Source organism: Schistocerca gregaria, chromosome 2, assembly GCF_023897955.1.
Source record: "Schistocerca gregaria isolate iqSchGreg1 chromosome 2, iqSchGreg1.2, whole genome shotgun sequence".
In the NCBI taxonomy this organism is placed as follows: Eukaryota; Metazoa; Arthropoda; class Insecta; order Orthoptera; family Acrididae; genus Schistocerca; species Schistocerca gregaria.
The window spans coordinates 573,795,316-573,812,454 of record NC_064921.1 but is presented as its reverse complement, the minus strand read 5'-3'; the positions used below and the strand labels follow the sequence as shown (position 1 = coordinate 573,812,454).

The 17,139-nt window shown below is 42.1% G+C and overlaps 1 protein-coding gene across 2 annotated transcripts in view; it reads left to right on the top strand.

The window, feature by feature from the left end:
• LOC126333165 (MOXD1 homolog 1-like) overlaps positions 1-17,139 on the top strand; it is a 158,633-nt gene that overhangs the window by 90,637 nt on the left and 50,857 nt on the right. For both annotated transcript variants that reach the window (XM_049996717.1, XM_049996718.1), the window contains exon 2: positions 15,766-15,915. In XM_049996717.1, the coding sequence (XP_049852674.1) occupies positions 15,766-15,915 (150 nt within the window). The remainder of the gene's footprint in view (positions 1-15,765; positions 15,916-17,139) is intronic.

Here is a 17,139-nt window from a genome sequence, read left to right as displayed (position 1 = left end):
CAAGAACTATTCGTATTCACTACATTTTTGTTGTGTGACATGTTGTTGTCTTTAGTCTGAAGACTGGCTTGATTCAACTCTCCGCGCTAGTCTCTTTTGTGCAAGCTTCTTCATCTCTTCATAACTACTGTAACCAAACAGTGGCCGCACGCTTGGGGATTGTATCCCCTCTCACCTCCTTCCATTGCCAAATAGACACACCATTGACGCTTCATGGTGTGTCTATGACAATGATCCCTTCTTTTAGCCAAGGCATGCCATAAAATTATTTTTTCCTCAATTCGATTCAATATCTTTTTATTAGTTGTCTGATACGCTCATACGAGGGTTGGAACTTTAAGAATGGCAACTATTTGCTTACAGCTCGTACAAAATAGATACGTGTATCAAAATTTTACTGACCTTCAAAGTAGTGACCAGTATTGTATATAACCCGTTGCCAGCTATGTGGAAGTCGTAGAATACTCTTAGCAGTGCCAGTTGTGTTTACAGTTCAAGCTGCGCGGTCTATTGTCTGACGAATGTGTAGCAGTTCTGAATCTAATGCCGTGAAGTGTTTCCTTCAGTTTAGAAATCGAGTTGAATTCATGAGGGCTTGTGAGGGGAGTGCAGTAGGTGGTATAGCACCTAGCAGCTCCTCAGTCAAACAAATCAGTAACAGCTTGCACTGTACGTGCTTGAGCATTCTCCTGCAAAATGATGGTCAGGTCCTGCAGAAAGTGTCATCACTTCTGTCCCTAAGCTGTCGTAGGTTGTGTTCCAATAATGAACAGCGCTGTCGTAGGTTGCGTTTCAAAAATGAACAGCGCTATACAGTTGTTCTTGTTGTTGTTGTCTTCAGTCTTGAGACTGGTTTGATGTAGCTCTCCTTGCTACTCTATCCTGTGCAAGCTGCTTCATCTCCCAGTATGGACTGCAGCCTACATGCTTCTGAATCTGCTTAGTGTATTCATCTCTTGGTCCCCCTCTACGATTTTTACCCTCCACGCTGGCCTCCAATACTAAATTGGCGATCCCTTGATACCTCAGAACATGTCCTACCAACCGATCCCTTCTTCTAGTCAAGTTGTGCCACAAACTCCTCCTCAATTCTATTCAATACCTCCTCATTAGTTATGTGATCTACCCATCTAATCTTCAGCAATCTTCTGTAGCACCACATTTCGAAAGCTTCTATTCTCTTCTTGTCCAAACTATTTTATCGTCCCTGTTTCACTTCCATACATGGTTACACTCCATACAAATAATTTCAGAAACGACTTCCTGACACTTAAATCTATACTCGATGTTAACAAATTTCTCATCTTCAGAAACGAGTTCCTTGCCATTGCCAGTCTACATTTTATATCCTCTCTACTTTGACCATCATCAGTTATTTTCCTCCCCAAATAGCGAAACTCCTTTATTACTTTAAGTGTCTCGTTTCCTAATCTAATTCCCTCAGCATCACCCGACTTAATTCGACTACATTCCATTATCCTCGTTTTGCTTTTGTTGATGTTCATCGTATATCCTCCTTTCAAGACACTGTCCATTCCGCTCAACTGATCTTCTCTGCTTGATACATGAAACGATGTGGAAGATTGTGTCCCAGTCAGTGCTTTAATACTGCAGCATTACCTTAAGAAGCCGATAGTAATGTTTATGTCAGCAGCTTCAAAGTCGTATGTAATGCTTGCTGTGGCCATCTGGGTAGCGACTCATTCAAAAAGATACGCAGGAACCGTGCGCTAAGAACGTCTGAAGACGTTAAATTTTCACGAGCAGAGCTTGTAATGTTTTGGAAGTAACCGCTGTCGGAAACACAAATGCTGTGCAACTTACGGACTGAAGACAAGTGAAATTCACGGCGTAGCGTATCATTAGCTGGTTGACAGGTCGCGGAAATTGTTATTACGTTCCCACACAAGGCCTTCGAATATGGTGTCCAGCCTGCTTTCGATATTCAATAATACCTTTTCTCAAAAGCAAGGTGAAGATCAAGCTGCATTTTATGTGGACTCATTATAGTCATTGACACAACGCAACTACACGGCGGCCACACAAACGGCCGAAAGACGCAGCAGCCAATGAACCACATGCAAACTAAAGTAAGCAATTTTCACAGTGTTGACTTCAGCAAAGAATATTTGTTGAGAGTTTTCGCGTAATAAAGCTGCTCTTTTTGTAGTGTTAGTGGTCGGCACCTTTTATCTGTTCAGGTTTTTCTCCTCTCTCTCACAATCTTTGTTTCCGAAAGGTCGTTAGCTCCCTTTTGGTCGTAAGGCTTGCAAATTCCAGCATTGTAGAAGTCTCGCCCTGATTCTCGCATCTAACGAAGCACAGCTTATTTCAGAGTAGGGTCTTTCAAGTAAAAACTTCGTTTTATGTACTGAAAACTCTCAGGGGTCCGACTACTACGCCTAAAGGATACCTCCTCTTTTGTTTGGATGAAGCATGAACGTTACACTTTCCGCTTGGAGGTATGCTACCGTTTATTTTTCCAGGCGAATTGCCGAACAAATACTGTTGAGAGATATACAGTACAGCGGGCTCTTTTTAATCGTTTCTCTTGGTTCCGCCATCTGCGTGAGGCAACTTCTTCACTGCACTCCTAAACTGGACTGTAAATTCTCGACTCAAAAAGAGTTTTTCATGCCACGAGTGCAGTTGCAGCGAGACAATTAACACTGGAGGTCCGTTTTGTTGTAGTGACTGTTTCGGGAAAGTAACTTCTTGTTGCACATGTCGCTCTATAATACCATCGTTATACCATCTGGACATACACATCAGGAGGAGAATTCTGTGTAGAATTCTGTGCGTGTGTGTCTGTGTGTGTTGTTATTAACATAAGTTAATTTAAGTAGTGTGTAAGTCTAGGGACCGATGACATCAGCAGTTTGGTCCCTTAGGAATTCACACATTTGAACACCCACATCAAACTCAGTGCTGTTGCATGCGGCGTTCTAGATATCATGGGAACGAATAGAGCGACCTGATTTTTAAAAGACTTGTATGTACAGAATCCGTATTGATTCCTGCAAATGAGATTTCTGCTAGCGAACGAATTCGTAATAAGTGAGCTTAAAACAAGTTCCGCAATTCTGAAACGAATAGCTCAGTATTTTTCATTTTAATGTTGGTTTAGTGACCTGATAGAGAAACCGAATGACGATCTTTCATAGTGAAACAATTCCATAAGACTGACTTCACTGTTTAGGCTTTCTGTCACTTTCCGTTTCGGTGCCAATATGGTCGCTGAGCGACATAAAACCAAAACTTTTCAACAGTTCCGTTAGATCAGTAGACAAATATTTTCGACTTCGTTGAACGCTTGTCTCATTGCTTTCGGTAGGCATATTCTGGCGTCGTTCAGTATTTGTTTGTCAACAGCTCTTTGACTCTGCGTAAATGTGTGATGAATCTCTCGTTGCTTTCGTAACGATTTTTATGCATTCTAAAGTAGTGGTCGTGACGTTTCTCTCTGCAAATGCTTCGAATGAAGATACCACCTTAGAATTAATATATATTCTTAAAGTTCTTATCTGCTCTATTGTTGTTCGTAGGATATGGCACTTTGGTTCCAGGAAAGCCAGCTGTGAGTATCAGTGGCTGACATATCAGCGCCTCATAGTTTGGAGAAGCGTAAACCTGGCAGAGCCAATCGGTCTCTATTTCGTGGAAGTTTTAATTCCGATATACCTATACAGAACGGAGTCTTTCCCACCGATGTTACGTAACAAGTAGTTTGCAAATGAGGAGGGGATAACGAAAATACCGGTGCCCAAGTGCACACAGTTTTCAGAGCACTCGCTGCCGCCGCGTATGTACACGGAAATAACAATACATTTAGATGTCATCCTATCTTCCTATAGAATGCCAGACACTGTCGTTCGGGAAGCCTTCTCCAGTAACAGATCGCAGTATTAGAATTACAGTATCTTAAATAACACCAATATAAACTACGAAAGTAGAAGCGCAACAAGACTAATTTTCACAGGACGTCGGATTTCCTTCTCCTCCTCTTCCTCTTATTCGACTCCTTACACTCCCCCTCCCCCCTCAGACCTTCCCCACGACCACACCCAGAAACGTGGCCTTTTATGTTTATTCAGGCAGCCTTGTCCTCCGTTGTGCCGCGAGACTCTACGTACAGCGGGCTGACCCTTTTAGTCCCTTCCCAGTTGCCTGCTGCGTCCCCTGAAGCACTGACAGAAGATGTGGTGCACCCCTCTGAGTAGGGTCCCTAGGGAGCGAGGCATTCTGCGAATGGCTTCCTGCAGGAGCCGTTACCTGGTTCACGACCTGCGCAGTAAAAGCTAGCCATGTGAACACGCCGAGCTGTTTCATATACTTGAAGTACAGGTTGACCCAAAAATCCGTTAACATTTGAAAATGCACTAATTCGTGGAATAATATAGGTAGAGAGGTGAAAAAAAGTTGACTCGTGCCTGAAACGACATGGGGTTTCGTTGAAACCAAAAACGAGTGCGTAAACCGTCCAACAGATAGCGCTAGGAGGTAACACGTCAGTGACGCCGCATGAGAATCGTGTATAAAATGAGCTATAGTTAGAGGAGGAGTCATATCATCCCTAGCCTGGATAATAAACACTTGCTGGATGGGGTGACTTTTAGGCAGGATGGCAGTCCACCCCATATTGTTGGTGTGAAAGATCTCTTCTTGCACATATCGTTTGGTGAGGATCTCATGATCGCGCAGTACGGTGTCTTGCGTAGTATCTACGTAGACGTAGGTGTAGATGAAAAGCTGCCACGTCCGTCACGCTTGGTCTCTCAGGTCACCAGACCTCAATCCGTGCGATTATTGATTGTTACCTGAAATCACGAAGTCTACCGCGCTCCTCCGACCCCATGGTAATAGACAACGTCCGAGGGCAATTTCTCGCCATACCTACTGATATGTCGTAGTGCACTGTTCACGACATTGTCCTCCGACTACAGGTATCGTTGATGAATGACGGCTGACATGTTGAGCATTTCTTTTAAAGAACATCCTCTTTGCTAAAAATAAATTGTTGTGATAATTATTGATTTTGTATCTCTTGAAGCGCCATTGTTGATTATTTCGTGCACTTTTTTATATGAGTAATAAGCATGTTTTACCTGTCTACATTATTCCGTGAAGTATTGAATTTTCAGATGTTACTTTTGGGTCACCGTGTATTTGCCTCAAAATAAGACTATCGAACTGACGCCGTGGTTAAGACATTGGCCATGCGTTTGAGGTAGACAATATCGATAATCGAGCTGTGTTTTGCATTTGCCAGTTGTCCTCCCGGTTGTTCAAATGGTTCAAATGGCTCTGAGCACTATGGGACTTAACTTCTGAGGTCACCAGTTCCCCAGAACTTAGAATTACTTAAACCTAACTAACCTAAGGACATCACTCACTTCCATGCCCGAGGCAGGATTCGAACCTGCGACCGTATCGGTCGCGCGGTTTCAGACTGTAGCGCCTAGGACCGCTCGGCCACCTTGGCCGGCCTCCCGGTTGTAGCGGGCTCAACAGCCGCCGGCTCCCAGCAAGGACGTAGCCAAAAGGGGGGGGGGGGGGGTCGAGGGGGTCCTGAACCCTCCCCCTCCCTCTCCGCCTTATCAACTAAATGGAACTACACACGACCTGGTTACCGTGTAGTGAAACTGAAAGATACAAGGGCCAACAAAAAGTTTCTTTTTGAGAGCGTTACTGCAGTATATATGCAACGTAGCACGACTCCGATGCGGGTAAGTAAGTATCAAGGTGAAGGCAAGAAATTAGTGTGGCGTTCCTGTCTTTCCGACGTTTGTACAGTAAATGCAGAAACGCGAACTATTGCGACGTTATTACCAGATGCGTCCGAACAAGATCGCCGTGCTGTTACTCTTTTCTTGGCTGCCGAAGTGCAAACAGAGGTAGATATCCACCGGAGAATGAAGAATGTGTATGGGGCAGCATGTATTGTTGAAAACCTCCGTTGTGGAATGGTGTGACGAGGGGTGCTGCTGCTTCACGACAAGGCACGTCCCCACATCGCAAATGTCGTAACGCAGAAGGTACGCCAGCTTAAGTGCACCGCTCTATAGTCCTGATCTCTCCCCATGCGGTTATCAAACCTGTGGCCCCTTTAAAAAAGGCCTTCGAAGGTCGACGATTCCTGTCGGAGGAGGATGTGCAACAGGCAGTTACGGACTTCTTCATGCAGCAGGACACAGTGTTTTACGAAACCGGTAACTTCAACCTGGTGCGTCGCTGGGATGATTGTCTCAATGCCCACGACGATTTTGCCTGCTTGGCATACTAATTTTGGACTGCACGGCCTTCGAACGGAAACTTTTTGAAGGCCCCTTACATTCTGTTTTTCAGTCATACGATGAAAAAGGGATATGCGCTATTGATAATCAACAATGCCGTCGATGGACTATTGACATATCGACAGCACAATCGGCTGTTGCCTATACTTTTACTTATATTAGAAGTATGAGCTGTATTTTGTTAGCAAACTATTTTAATTCGTTGGGCAATGGAGTGAAGTATTCATATTTCCAAATAAACAAACATTTAACTGTTCATTTGGTGATGGCAATATATGTTATACTTTTTAAGAAAAGATTTTCTTGCTCAGTTCTATAAAGAAAATACTATTTCTATGGTGGCCTCCCAAAAGCAAATTAGTTACATAGGATAAATGTCTTTTCAGAATAAAATGTAAAACAGGAGACTATTTAAGGTCCTGGTAGAAAGCAGCACTGTCCAAAGGAGTAATATTAACCGGAGAAGCAAATAATCGTTCAGAATGCTTCCGTCGTACTAGTGAGTCTGACCCGGTGAAAGCACTGAATGCTTAAACATTTTTTTTCGGTAGTGACTGGGAGCTCGCGAACTCGAGGAGTCGAACAGCAGTTCTCCTAGGTATGTCCTCCAGGGTGCAGGTGGTGTGTAACATGCCTGGGGTTGACAATTAGTGATCAAATGCTGCAAATGGCTCTGAGCACTATGGGACTTAACAGCTGTGGTCATCAGTCCCCTAGAACTTAGAACTACTTAAACCTAACTGACCTAAGGACGTCACACACATCCATGCCCGAGGCAGGATTCGAACTTGCGACCGTAGCAGTCACACGGTTCCGGACTGCGCGCCTAGAACCGCTAGACCACCGCGGCCGGCAGTTAGTGATCAGTAGTGTTCATAAATAGTGCTTTTCCGGTACGAAAAGTATACAAGAATCCGAAAGTACGTTCCCGTGCGTGGGTGTGGTATTCTGATTAGTCGTTTTCTGAATTACTTGGCGAATGTTAAGGTTTAACGAGTTTGAAAGGGTTGAGTAGACAGGCGTTTCACATCAGACCTTGGAGTCATTAGATATCTAGCGACAGTGTTTGAGACCGAGCGAGGTGGCGCAGTGGTTAGCACACTGGACTCGCATTCGGGACGACGACGGTTCAATCCCGTCTCCAGTCATCCTGATTTAGGTTTTTCTGTAATTTCCCTAAATCGTTTCAGGCAAATGCCGGGATGGTTCCTTTGAAAGGGCACGGCCGATTTCCCTCCCAATCCTTCCCTAACGCGAGCTTGCGCTCCGTCTCTAATGACCCCGTTGTCGACGAGACGTTAAACACTAACCACCACCACACACAGTGTTTGATGAAAGGGACGGAATTGCCAAGGTCTAATTTTCGAAACCAATTAGCTATATTTGCTTCCGTGGAAGCTTGAAGCGTGCTGTTTTTGTGCGACTTTTAAGGGGGGGGGGGGGGGTAAAGCCATATTTAAAGGTCCTAAACGTCAGTTTAAAAGGCAGCGTGAGAGTCAGACACGACCACTTGTTGCTCTGTGACTTTTCTCTTTGAATTCATAACCCTTGGGACATCGTTTTCCTTTGGTTTGAGGTTTCAGCTGTTATCTACACTGTTTGTTATTTTGTGTTCAGTTGTTTCCTGTAGGATTACCGTGTCGAGTGTGTTTTTGTGTTTGAGCAAAGAAATACCGAGATCGACTTCCAGAGTTATCAAGAAAAGGTGAGCGCCACCTGGAAGAAAGAAAACAGTGAATATAATGAAAACGATATTAAGTTTGTGTATGGCATGCATACTATCAGAAAGGGGTTAACCGCAGGGAAAACGTTGCGTACCAACATGGACTTACCAAGCTCTCCTACAAAATTTCAGAAATATAGTTCTGTATAGCGTGTTGCTTGCAAATCAGAGACAGTGTAATTTCACAGGTGCGGTGAAAGAATCTGTGAATTTAAATGTTGAGTGCGTAGCAGGAATGTGTTAATTTAATATAACTTTAACTTCTGTTTTCCAATTTCTTTAGCCCAATGAACATTTTCCCTGAAAACATTTATCCCAGAGGAATCAAATTCTGTCAATCAGTTGTCTTAGCACATGTGTATGAAGGGAGATTTTGTAGCTTTCTAAGGGATGTATAATCTTTTTTATTTTACAACCTTGTTGGGAAAACGGGTCATTAAAACATTTTTGAAAATTAAAATTTTAATAGACTATTCTTCTAAAAAAGCTGTCTGTTACCAAATATTGTAAATGTAGGTGAAAGAAATTTCAGAGTTCTACCTTAATACTTCCTGAGAAAAAGAGGCACATTGCAAAAGAACAGTTTGATCTGAGGTCATCAGTCCCCTAGAACTTAGAACTACTTAAAATTAACTAACCTAACACACATCCATGCCCGAGGCAGGATTCGACTCTGAGCCTAGAATCGCTCGGCCACTGTGGCCGGCAGTTTGACATGGCGGGGATAGAGTACCTGCTCCCCTTAAACTCTTGACTTTGAAATGTTTTGTCATTGAGTAGATTAATGGAGAACATTTTCCAGTCCAGTTGCGTTTAAACGAGGCTAATGACGCTTATGAATACTGTTTTGTGAGTGTAACAGTGAGGAAAATTGATAAGGATCTGCAAGTAAACGTTTCCTAGGTAATCTTCGAAGCAATACGTTACATTGGTTAAAACAACAGTCGAGATTGCAATAACATTTTTTATTATGACCGGTTTTGTCTTATGTTAAAGCCATCCTCAGAATATTTGGACCCCCTGTGGCCGGTGAGGGCGTCTTCTCCGTCTTTCACGTGAAACCACTAACGTACACTGTTCAAAGGATGGCTTCAAAATAAGCAGAGACGGGTAATAATGAACAAATGTTACTGCGATCACGACTGTTGTTTTAACCGAAGTTTATCACCAGATCGCTGCGCTCCACGGACAATGGGTCCCAATTTATTTTACGATACGTTACGCAATTTGCCTCTCGCATCAAAGAGTGCGAGGATTCCGGCCGCTGCTGCAGCGCCACCTGCCCGACAACAGGACTAAGCAACTTTTCAGGTGGTGCCCCCACTGTTAGCGGTGTACTTTGGTATCTTCCTACGTGCAGTTAGATTGCTACAAAAAATGGTTCAAATGGCTCTGAGCACTATGGGACTTAACATCTGTGGTCATCAATCCCCTAGAACTTAGAACTACTGAAACCTAACTAACCTAAGGACATCACACAACACCCAGCCATCACGAGGCAGAGATAGATTGCTACAACGTCCCGTCGACGACCAGGTCATTAGTGAAGGAACACAAACTCGGACTGGGGAAGCGCAGGCAAGGAAATCGGCTGTGTCGTCTTTTTAAAACGCTTGCTGAGTTGTTTACGTTAGGGGAAAAAAAAACACTTGCGCGTGTTTCCTTATGCAAGTCGCTTCGGCAAGTTAATTTCAGCAACTTGCTGCAAGCATTTGTCCACAAAACAAACTGTGTTCATCATAAGAATAAACAAGATGAAACATTACACCATGTCTATGCAATATTGCGGGACAACTACTTTACCGGCGCATTAAACTTGGACAGCTTAGCCAGCCAGCTGGTTCAACTAACATGCAGTGATATGAGCAGTTGCATTTCAGACGGAAAAAGAGACGAGCATAGAAACAATATAGCTTCGAATGTCATTTAATTTGTAAATAGAATGAAATAATGTCCGGCAAAACTATCTCACAAGTGACCAGACGAAAACATAAAATTCTCTTGTTCTCACCTATCATAGCATTCTAATTACAAATAAGAATGATGAAAATTCAAGCCGACCGGGATGGCCGAGCGGTTCTAGGCGCTACAGTCTAAAACCGCGCGACCGATACGGTCGCAGGTTCGAATCCTGCCTCGGACATGGATGTGTGTGATGTCTTTAGGTTTTTAGGTTTAAGTCGTTTTTTTATTTTTATTTATTTATTTATTTTTGAAAATTCCAAACTTAAACACAGGGTAATTTTTCTGAGCGAGTTGTGTGTGATGCAAAATCATACTGCATCGATTTCACCGTATTGTGAAGCCACTGATGGTAATCTCTTAGCTCCTTCCTTATCCAAATCCGAGAAATACATTTCGGTTCTGGAACTATCATCTGCTACGTTGATATGGAGTCTATCAACAACAGAATCCACGAAGCCCACCATGCGCCGCATTTTCTCCTCTTTTATGACGTGCCGTTCTATATACCGCTAGCAGTGACATGTGAAAAAGCAACGGACGTTAATTCCAGTACGTCTGGCAGCTTAACAGACTTGTTTTTTCTCTCGCGACAAATCCCTTAACGTAGCCCCAGATCAGTTCTGTTGAGTTCATAGTTCTGTTCAGTTCATATTGTAATGGTACAATATGATGCAGCATTTGTATGGTGTGCTCGATGCTGTAAAAAGATTGTTTTTCATATTTCTACGAAACTTATATCTCTGGTTCGTGTGAGACTGCATCTGTGGTTTAACAATGGACGTAGTCCAAATAAAGAGTATTTGGTTTTTCATTTTTGCTCCGAAAATTAAATTGCAATTTTTTTTTAATTTAAGCACCCTTTATTAACAATCTTTCATAAAATATCAATAATTAAGAATTTATATTTGAAATGAAAACAGGAATTCGCTTGAAGTCTGTAATTAAAAACAAGGAGACGTCCATTATTCATAAAAAATAATGATGAGTTTTAAAATTACGGGATCTGGGTGTTTTAAAGTGAACGGAAAACAAAAAATTGACCAAGGCGGGACTTTAAACGAGTAATCCATGGACTGGACCAGAATATCAATCCACAACGCAACTGATTCCGCTGTGTATCGAGGATGCATTTGTATCTCCGCTGTATTAAACAGAGTACCTCGGAAAACTCCAAAGCCGATTTTTTTCCTGCAAACTTATGAAAAACGTTAAGATCAACCACTGTGTCGGCACTTCTTATCGGTGTTTCACCCACATGTTCCACTACAAAGCAGGAAGCATCCTCACCCATTTTCATAGTGCGTATTAACGGCACGACAATCAGAGCACTATAGTACAGAAATCTGACTACACACGATTTTAGAAATAAAAACTACGCAGCTAAAGTGTGATTAAGTAAAACGTTGACGGCTGTTAATATATTACATTATCTTAAAGTTTCTTTAAGTAGGACCTACTTCCAAGAGCGTAACAACACCACAGTATGCTTGTGGCCAACCATCCCGTTTGTGTTTGTTTACATTAGGTTCATTCTTAAGAGCAGAGTAAATATACACGTGCGTCGTGAGGTTGTGGAAGTTTACAGTGCCACGGTGAATAAAGTAAAATCAGAGAACTTCGCGCCGATGAAAAACGTTATGACAATTTCGTGTGCTAGTTTCGTACATCAGTTTCATGTTTTGCAGTCAAACATTCAAAAACATGTTGTAAAAGTGAGCCAAGCCAAATCAACGACAGATGACATTTTGAGCCGGCCGCTGTGACAGAGCGGTTCTAGGCGCTTCCGTCCGGAACCGCGCTACTGCTACGGTCGCAGGTTCGAATCCTGCCTCGGGCATGGATGTGGGTGATGTCCGTAGGTTAGTTAGAACTAATTAAACCTAAGTCTAGGGGACTGATGACCTTAGAGTTAAGTCCCATAGTGCTTAGAGCCTTTTTTTGGACATTTTGGTGACTTTAATTTTTGCAAACATTATTACTTTTGCTATAAATATAATGCATTTATATTTCTACTTACAATAAAAAAACTGGTGCAAAGTAATCGGTAAATTCATTTCGCACTTTCTTGGGTGTTGTGGCCGATTCCAACGGTACATTTGTTTCGTCCCGTCTGTCATGCGCCATTCTCCTTTATAGACACTGTTATATTCGTACCAATATTCAACACAAAAGACGTTCGCAAGTTTCAGAAAAACTTCCAGCAACTCGTCAGTTCCGCACGTACTAGCTACTGCAAGCGATTTGCGGGAGTCTACGTGCTAGGTGTCACACGCCTTTGCAGGACCAATGTTTAAACCGATTCCTTCGGGTCCAGTGCATTGCTGTGCTTTGGCGCAAGCTGTCTCAGTACTCTGCGGCAACCAGTACGGTAAGAGGCAAGTGGAGTTCACGAGTACGAGTCCAAAGACATTGCGGAGGCAGCAGCCACCTCGGGCGTGCAGATCATCGCGGCTGTATTGGTAGGCAGGGTGCGGCGATCGTGAGAATGGCGCGGAGCCAAGTGGTCCCGCCGGACAGCGTCCATTGTCCCGCGGCTCACGCATGCTTCCCCGGAGAACACGGTCGTGGGACCCGAGCTGTTTGCACCCCGGCGCCCTTTTGTCAGTTACCTAGGGGTGGATGATAGCGACGATGCCTCCGCTGCCTGCAGAAAAGACGAGCCCCAAACTATCCCGTCTACCGGTTCCCTTTCCTACCTTCTTTTCTTCGGTAAAATCACTGAATGGACGGATGGGAACTTCTCTCTCTCTCTCTCTCTCTCTCTCTCTCTCTGTGTGTGTGTGTGTGTGTGTGTGTGTGTGTGTGTGTGTGTCGCCTCGCCTCGCCTTGCATACCCCCACCAACAAGGAGGGTTGCTATTTTAATGACGCATTCGCGTAAATAGATCCTTGCCAACAAGGACATCCATACGATAGTTTTGCACGGGGAGGGGGAGTACCGGGGGGTAAGGTGTATTTATAATATTTTGGGAAATGAATGGCGACTCTCAAGTAGCCATAAGAAATTTTCAGGCCCGACCACGTTAAGAACCTGACTTTTCTATCATTTCCTTGTAAGAATAACACCTGAATGCACTATATTTCTTTTTTCCGAGAGGGGAAGGAGGCGGGGGGCTTTGTGGCACCCGTTGCTTTCTGAAGATTATACATTATGGCGAAACAGACACTTTACATTTACCAAAGCAGCAACAAAAACATGTTCATATGTTTGTTTACTTCTATAGCCCTCAAGAATGTGTCCTATCAATCAATTCCTTCTTTTAGTGAAGTTGTGCCACAATTTTTTCCCCAGTTTGATTCAGTACCTCCTCAATAGTTACACAAGATTACCATTTAATCTTCAGCATCCTTCAATATCATTACATTTCAAAAGCTTCTATCAGTTTCTTGTCCAAACTGTTTATTGTCCATGTTTCACTTCTGTACAAGGTTACACTTGTGGTAAATAACTTCAGAAAAGACTTCCTAACATTTAAACTTAGATGTTACCGGTTTTTTTTCTTTCAAAAAAGATTTTCAGGATATAATCAGTCTGCATTTTATAACCTACTTCAGACATCTTCAGTTTTGCTGCACAAATAATGAAACTGATCTACTGTTTTGGATGTCCTGTTTCCTGATATAATGCCTAGCTATGTTGACACAAATGTGTGATTCATATGTATTGAACTCCACCAAAATTTCTTTATGACACGCTTTTTGTTACATAGATATCTGACTACCTAAAAAAAAAAAAAAAAAAAAAAAAAAAAACTGGCGTCAAACTATCCACTCTGAGCTCATTGCCATTCTCTGCTGACACGTTAAGCTTTAGGCTGGACAGTTAACAAAATTTTAAATTTGTGTTACGTTGTTGCTGGTTGCTGTTGTCAGCTAGGATGGGGGGAAGATCTCAGCCAAGATGACAGTAGCTCTTGTGCCAGTATAAGACACACATTTAGGTGTACTGAAAGTGTTATTCAACAAGTTACACACATTGGTTGATCATACATCTCTAGTAGGAAACCATGTGTCAGTGCACAATGTCAATTACATAACCTAGTGAGTGTTACTTACTTCCATCAGTGTGGCTTAGATGGTGTTCTCTCACTGACTGCAATTTATACTTCATACTAACCTACCACTTGTCTTCGACAATGAGATGATAGTATACAGAGGAACTACACACAAAATCAGAAAGTGTTCTGTACACTCTTTGGCTGCGTCATTTCCCCATACACCAACATGTCCTGGTACAAAAGGTGAATTGGATCATGTTTCCCTTGAATGCAAGACCAGTAAGTCGCTTAGTGTTTAACTACAAGAAGAGACCTGCTGCATGTGACAGTGCTCTTAACACTTGTAAGAAAATATATTTGATGTTGGTGGCAAACAGATTGAGTGAAAACTTAAGTTTTACCTCTAAGGAATCTTGTGGCATTGTTGGCTGAGAGACCAAGAGAGATCGATTCACTCACCAAATCGAAAAGGGGTTTCTTCCCCTATATAGAATGGCCCCTTTCCTTGCAGCGTGTGTGAGTTGTGTTCTATGTATAGGTATTGTAATGGTGTTGTCATGTTTGGATTTTATCATTATAATGACGATGACAGTGATGGATAAAGGGGTTTCTGCTGATCTTAACATCCTTATCCATCAGATGGACCCCTGTCAACAGTGTCACATGACTTTGCTTCATGACATGCTGTAAAGAAGTCTGGAATTTAGTGCAGGACATTGGCAAAAAATCTGGCGATCAGGAACTTTCGTCACCATCTCATCTTCCCCGTACTGGACAACTAATGGTAGTGAAAATTTTCCACCACTAGGATTCGAACCAGCTACCTCTTGAGTCAAGGGCCTCTGTGCAGTGTGTGTTAAAAAACTCTTCTGCAGAGTTTGGTTTCTGTCTCTAGTAACTGAAGAAAGAACCATTATTCTCTATTCTCTTTGCTTTAGAGTGAAGTCAATCTAATTACATGATACTGCTCTGTGCTGATAGAGTACATCTTTATTCTTATTATAAATGTGGCCGAAAGAGGCATATTGTAACATGTATTTCTGTATATTTCTATGTGGAGACTTCAAAAAGCAAGTTACACATTATTAAGGCAGCCCAAGTAACTTTCATTGAATGCTTCACTACAGTTCAAAGTCACTCACGTACATGACACTATATAATCACCAAGTCTTTGCAAACAATGGTCAGAATGTTCTACCAATCATTCAGTACCTCAACTATAGAAATCTGGTCCTAGGTCACAAAGCCATTCAACAACCACTGTTTGAATGTCCTCACTGTTGTAATATTTACAGTTGCTGTGAATCAGTTCTTCAATGGCCTGAACATGGTCGGTGTTGATAGCCTGTCTTCCCAATCAGCATCACCAACGTCTATATGGCCTTGATCAAATTGGTGGACCATTTGACTATGACTGGACATGTTGTAGCATTTGGGGGATGATGTAGCATTTGGCCCAAATGCTGCCAAAATTTCTCTGTGAATCTTTGCGCAGTTTAGTTTTGCCCCTAAGAATTATATTGTTCTGCTTACTTCAACATTGGAGTATGTTTCCAGTTGTTGCACCATTTCACTTACAAACTGCAATGCACCTGCTATCCACACCACAGCAGAACAATATCTATGAGAAACACAGTCCATGTAATCTCTTCATAAAATGTACCATTCTAGTTGCACAGTTATCTCATGGAGGGACAACTTGCGTAACTTCACTGGAAGTCCCTTTAAAGCCATATAATTGTAGATTAAGTGTTGTTATTTATTTGTGTACTTGTTTTCTCTTCTAGGATCTACATGGGACATCTCGCAACACTGCACCAGATCTGGACTCTTCACAGGACTACTATTTGGTGGGTGGCAGCAGAAATGACACGCACTCCACAGTCCGCTATCGCCGCAGACTTGACACTTGTGATAAGGATGATATGATCCTGGGGGTATGTATTTTTTCTTAATGGTTTTCATAGGGCATAGGCATTGGCCGTTATGAATCTTCATACAAAGTTTTCAATACATTCCTAAGTGTAATGTAGAAAATTAGATAATAGTGACAGGTTGCCTTTATCAAATTATTATACTTGTCTGGGGATAGGACTACTCATCACCTTCATATCTGAAGATACACAGGTTTGTTTTTAGATCCTCTATGTTAGAGGAAAGACCTAGATTCCAGATTTAGCTTTAAATTATATTTGTATTTTATTTTAAATGAGCAGTTTATCTATGTGGTACTGGTATACATATTGCTAAGTGTAGTGAGGGACCCTTACTGCTTCACTGTAAATCCAGAATGTGAGAATATGGATATGTGCTTGATAATGTAAAGTAGAAATGATTTCTGGTTGAATAAGAAACAAGTTGATAAATTTACTTATCTGGGCAGTAATATTACCAGGGATGGAAGGAGCAAGGCAGAAGTGAGAGGTAGAATCGCTCAAGCAAAGGCTGCTTTTAACAAGAAGAAAAACATATTAACATCTAAGAGCATCAGCCTTGAAATCAGGAAAAGATTTTTGAAATCATATGTGTGGAGTGTGGCACGGTATGTATGGACTCTCGGGAAAGAGGAAGACCAGAAGCTAAATTCTTTTGAAATGTGGTGCTATAGATGCATGCTCAAAATAAAATGTATAGACAAAGTCACAAACGAAGTGGTTCTGGAAAGAGCAGGTGAGAAGAGTCGCTTCTGGAGTTTCATTGTTAAAAGAAGAGTGCAATTTACAGGCCATATATTAAGACATAAAGGGCTCCTGAACACAATCATAGAGGGATATGTCGAGGGAAAAAGACCAAGAGAAAGACCACGGCTCAGGTACATGGATCAAATCGTGAAAGATGTGGGATGTAATACCTATAAAGAAATGAAGAGAAAAGCTGAAAGACGCACAGAATGGAGACAAGCTGCCATTGTAGCTGTTGCAAACCAATCCTTGGATTGACCACTACAGAAGAAGAAGAAACATTATAAAGTTACAGAGAGAGCCCAAAGATACTATGGGTTAAAAGCAAGACAACAATTTAACTGAGCTGGGAGGACTGTATGGAAAGGGAGTCAAGGGACTCAAAAGCAAAATATATCCGGAAAATCATTAAAAGCTAAAAATACTTAATTTCATATTTAAAATCTATTAAAGACTGAAGATGAACATAGTTTTACTTCT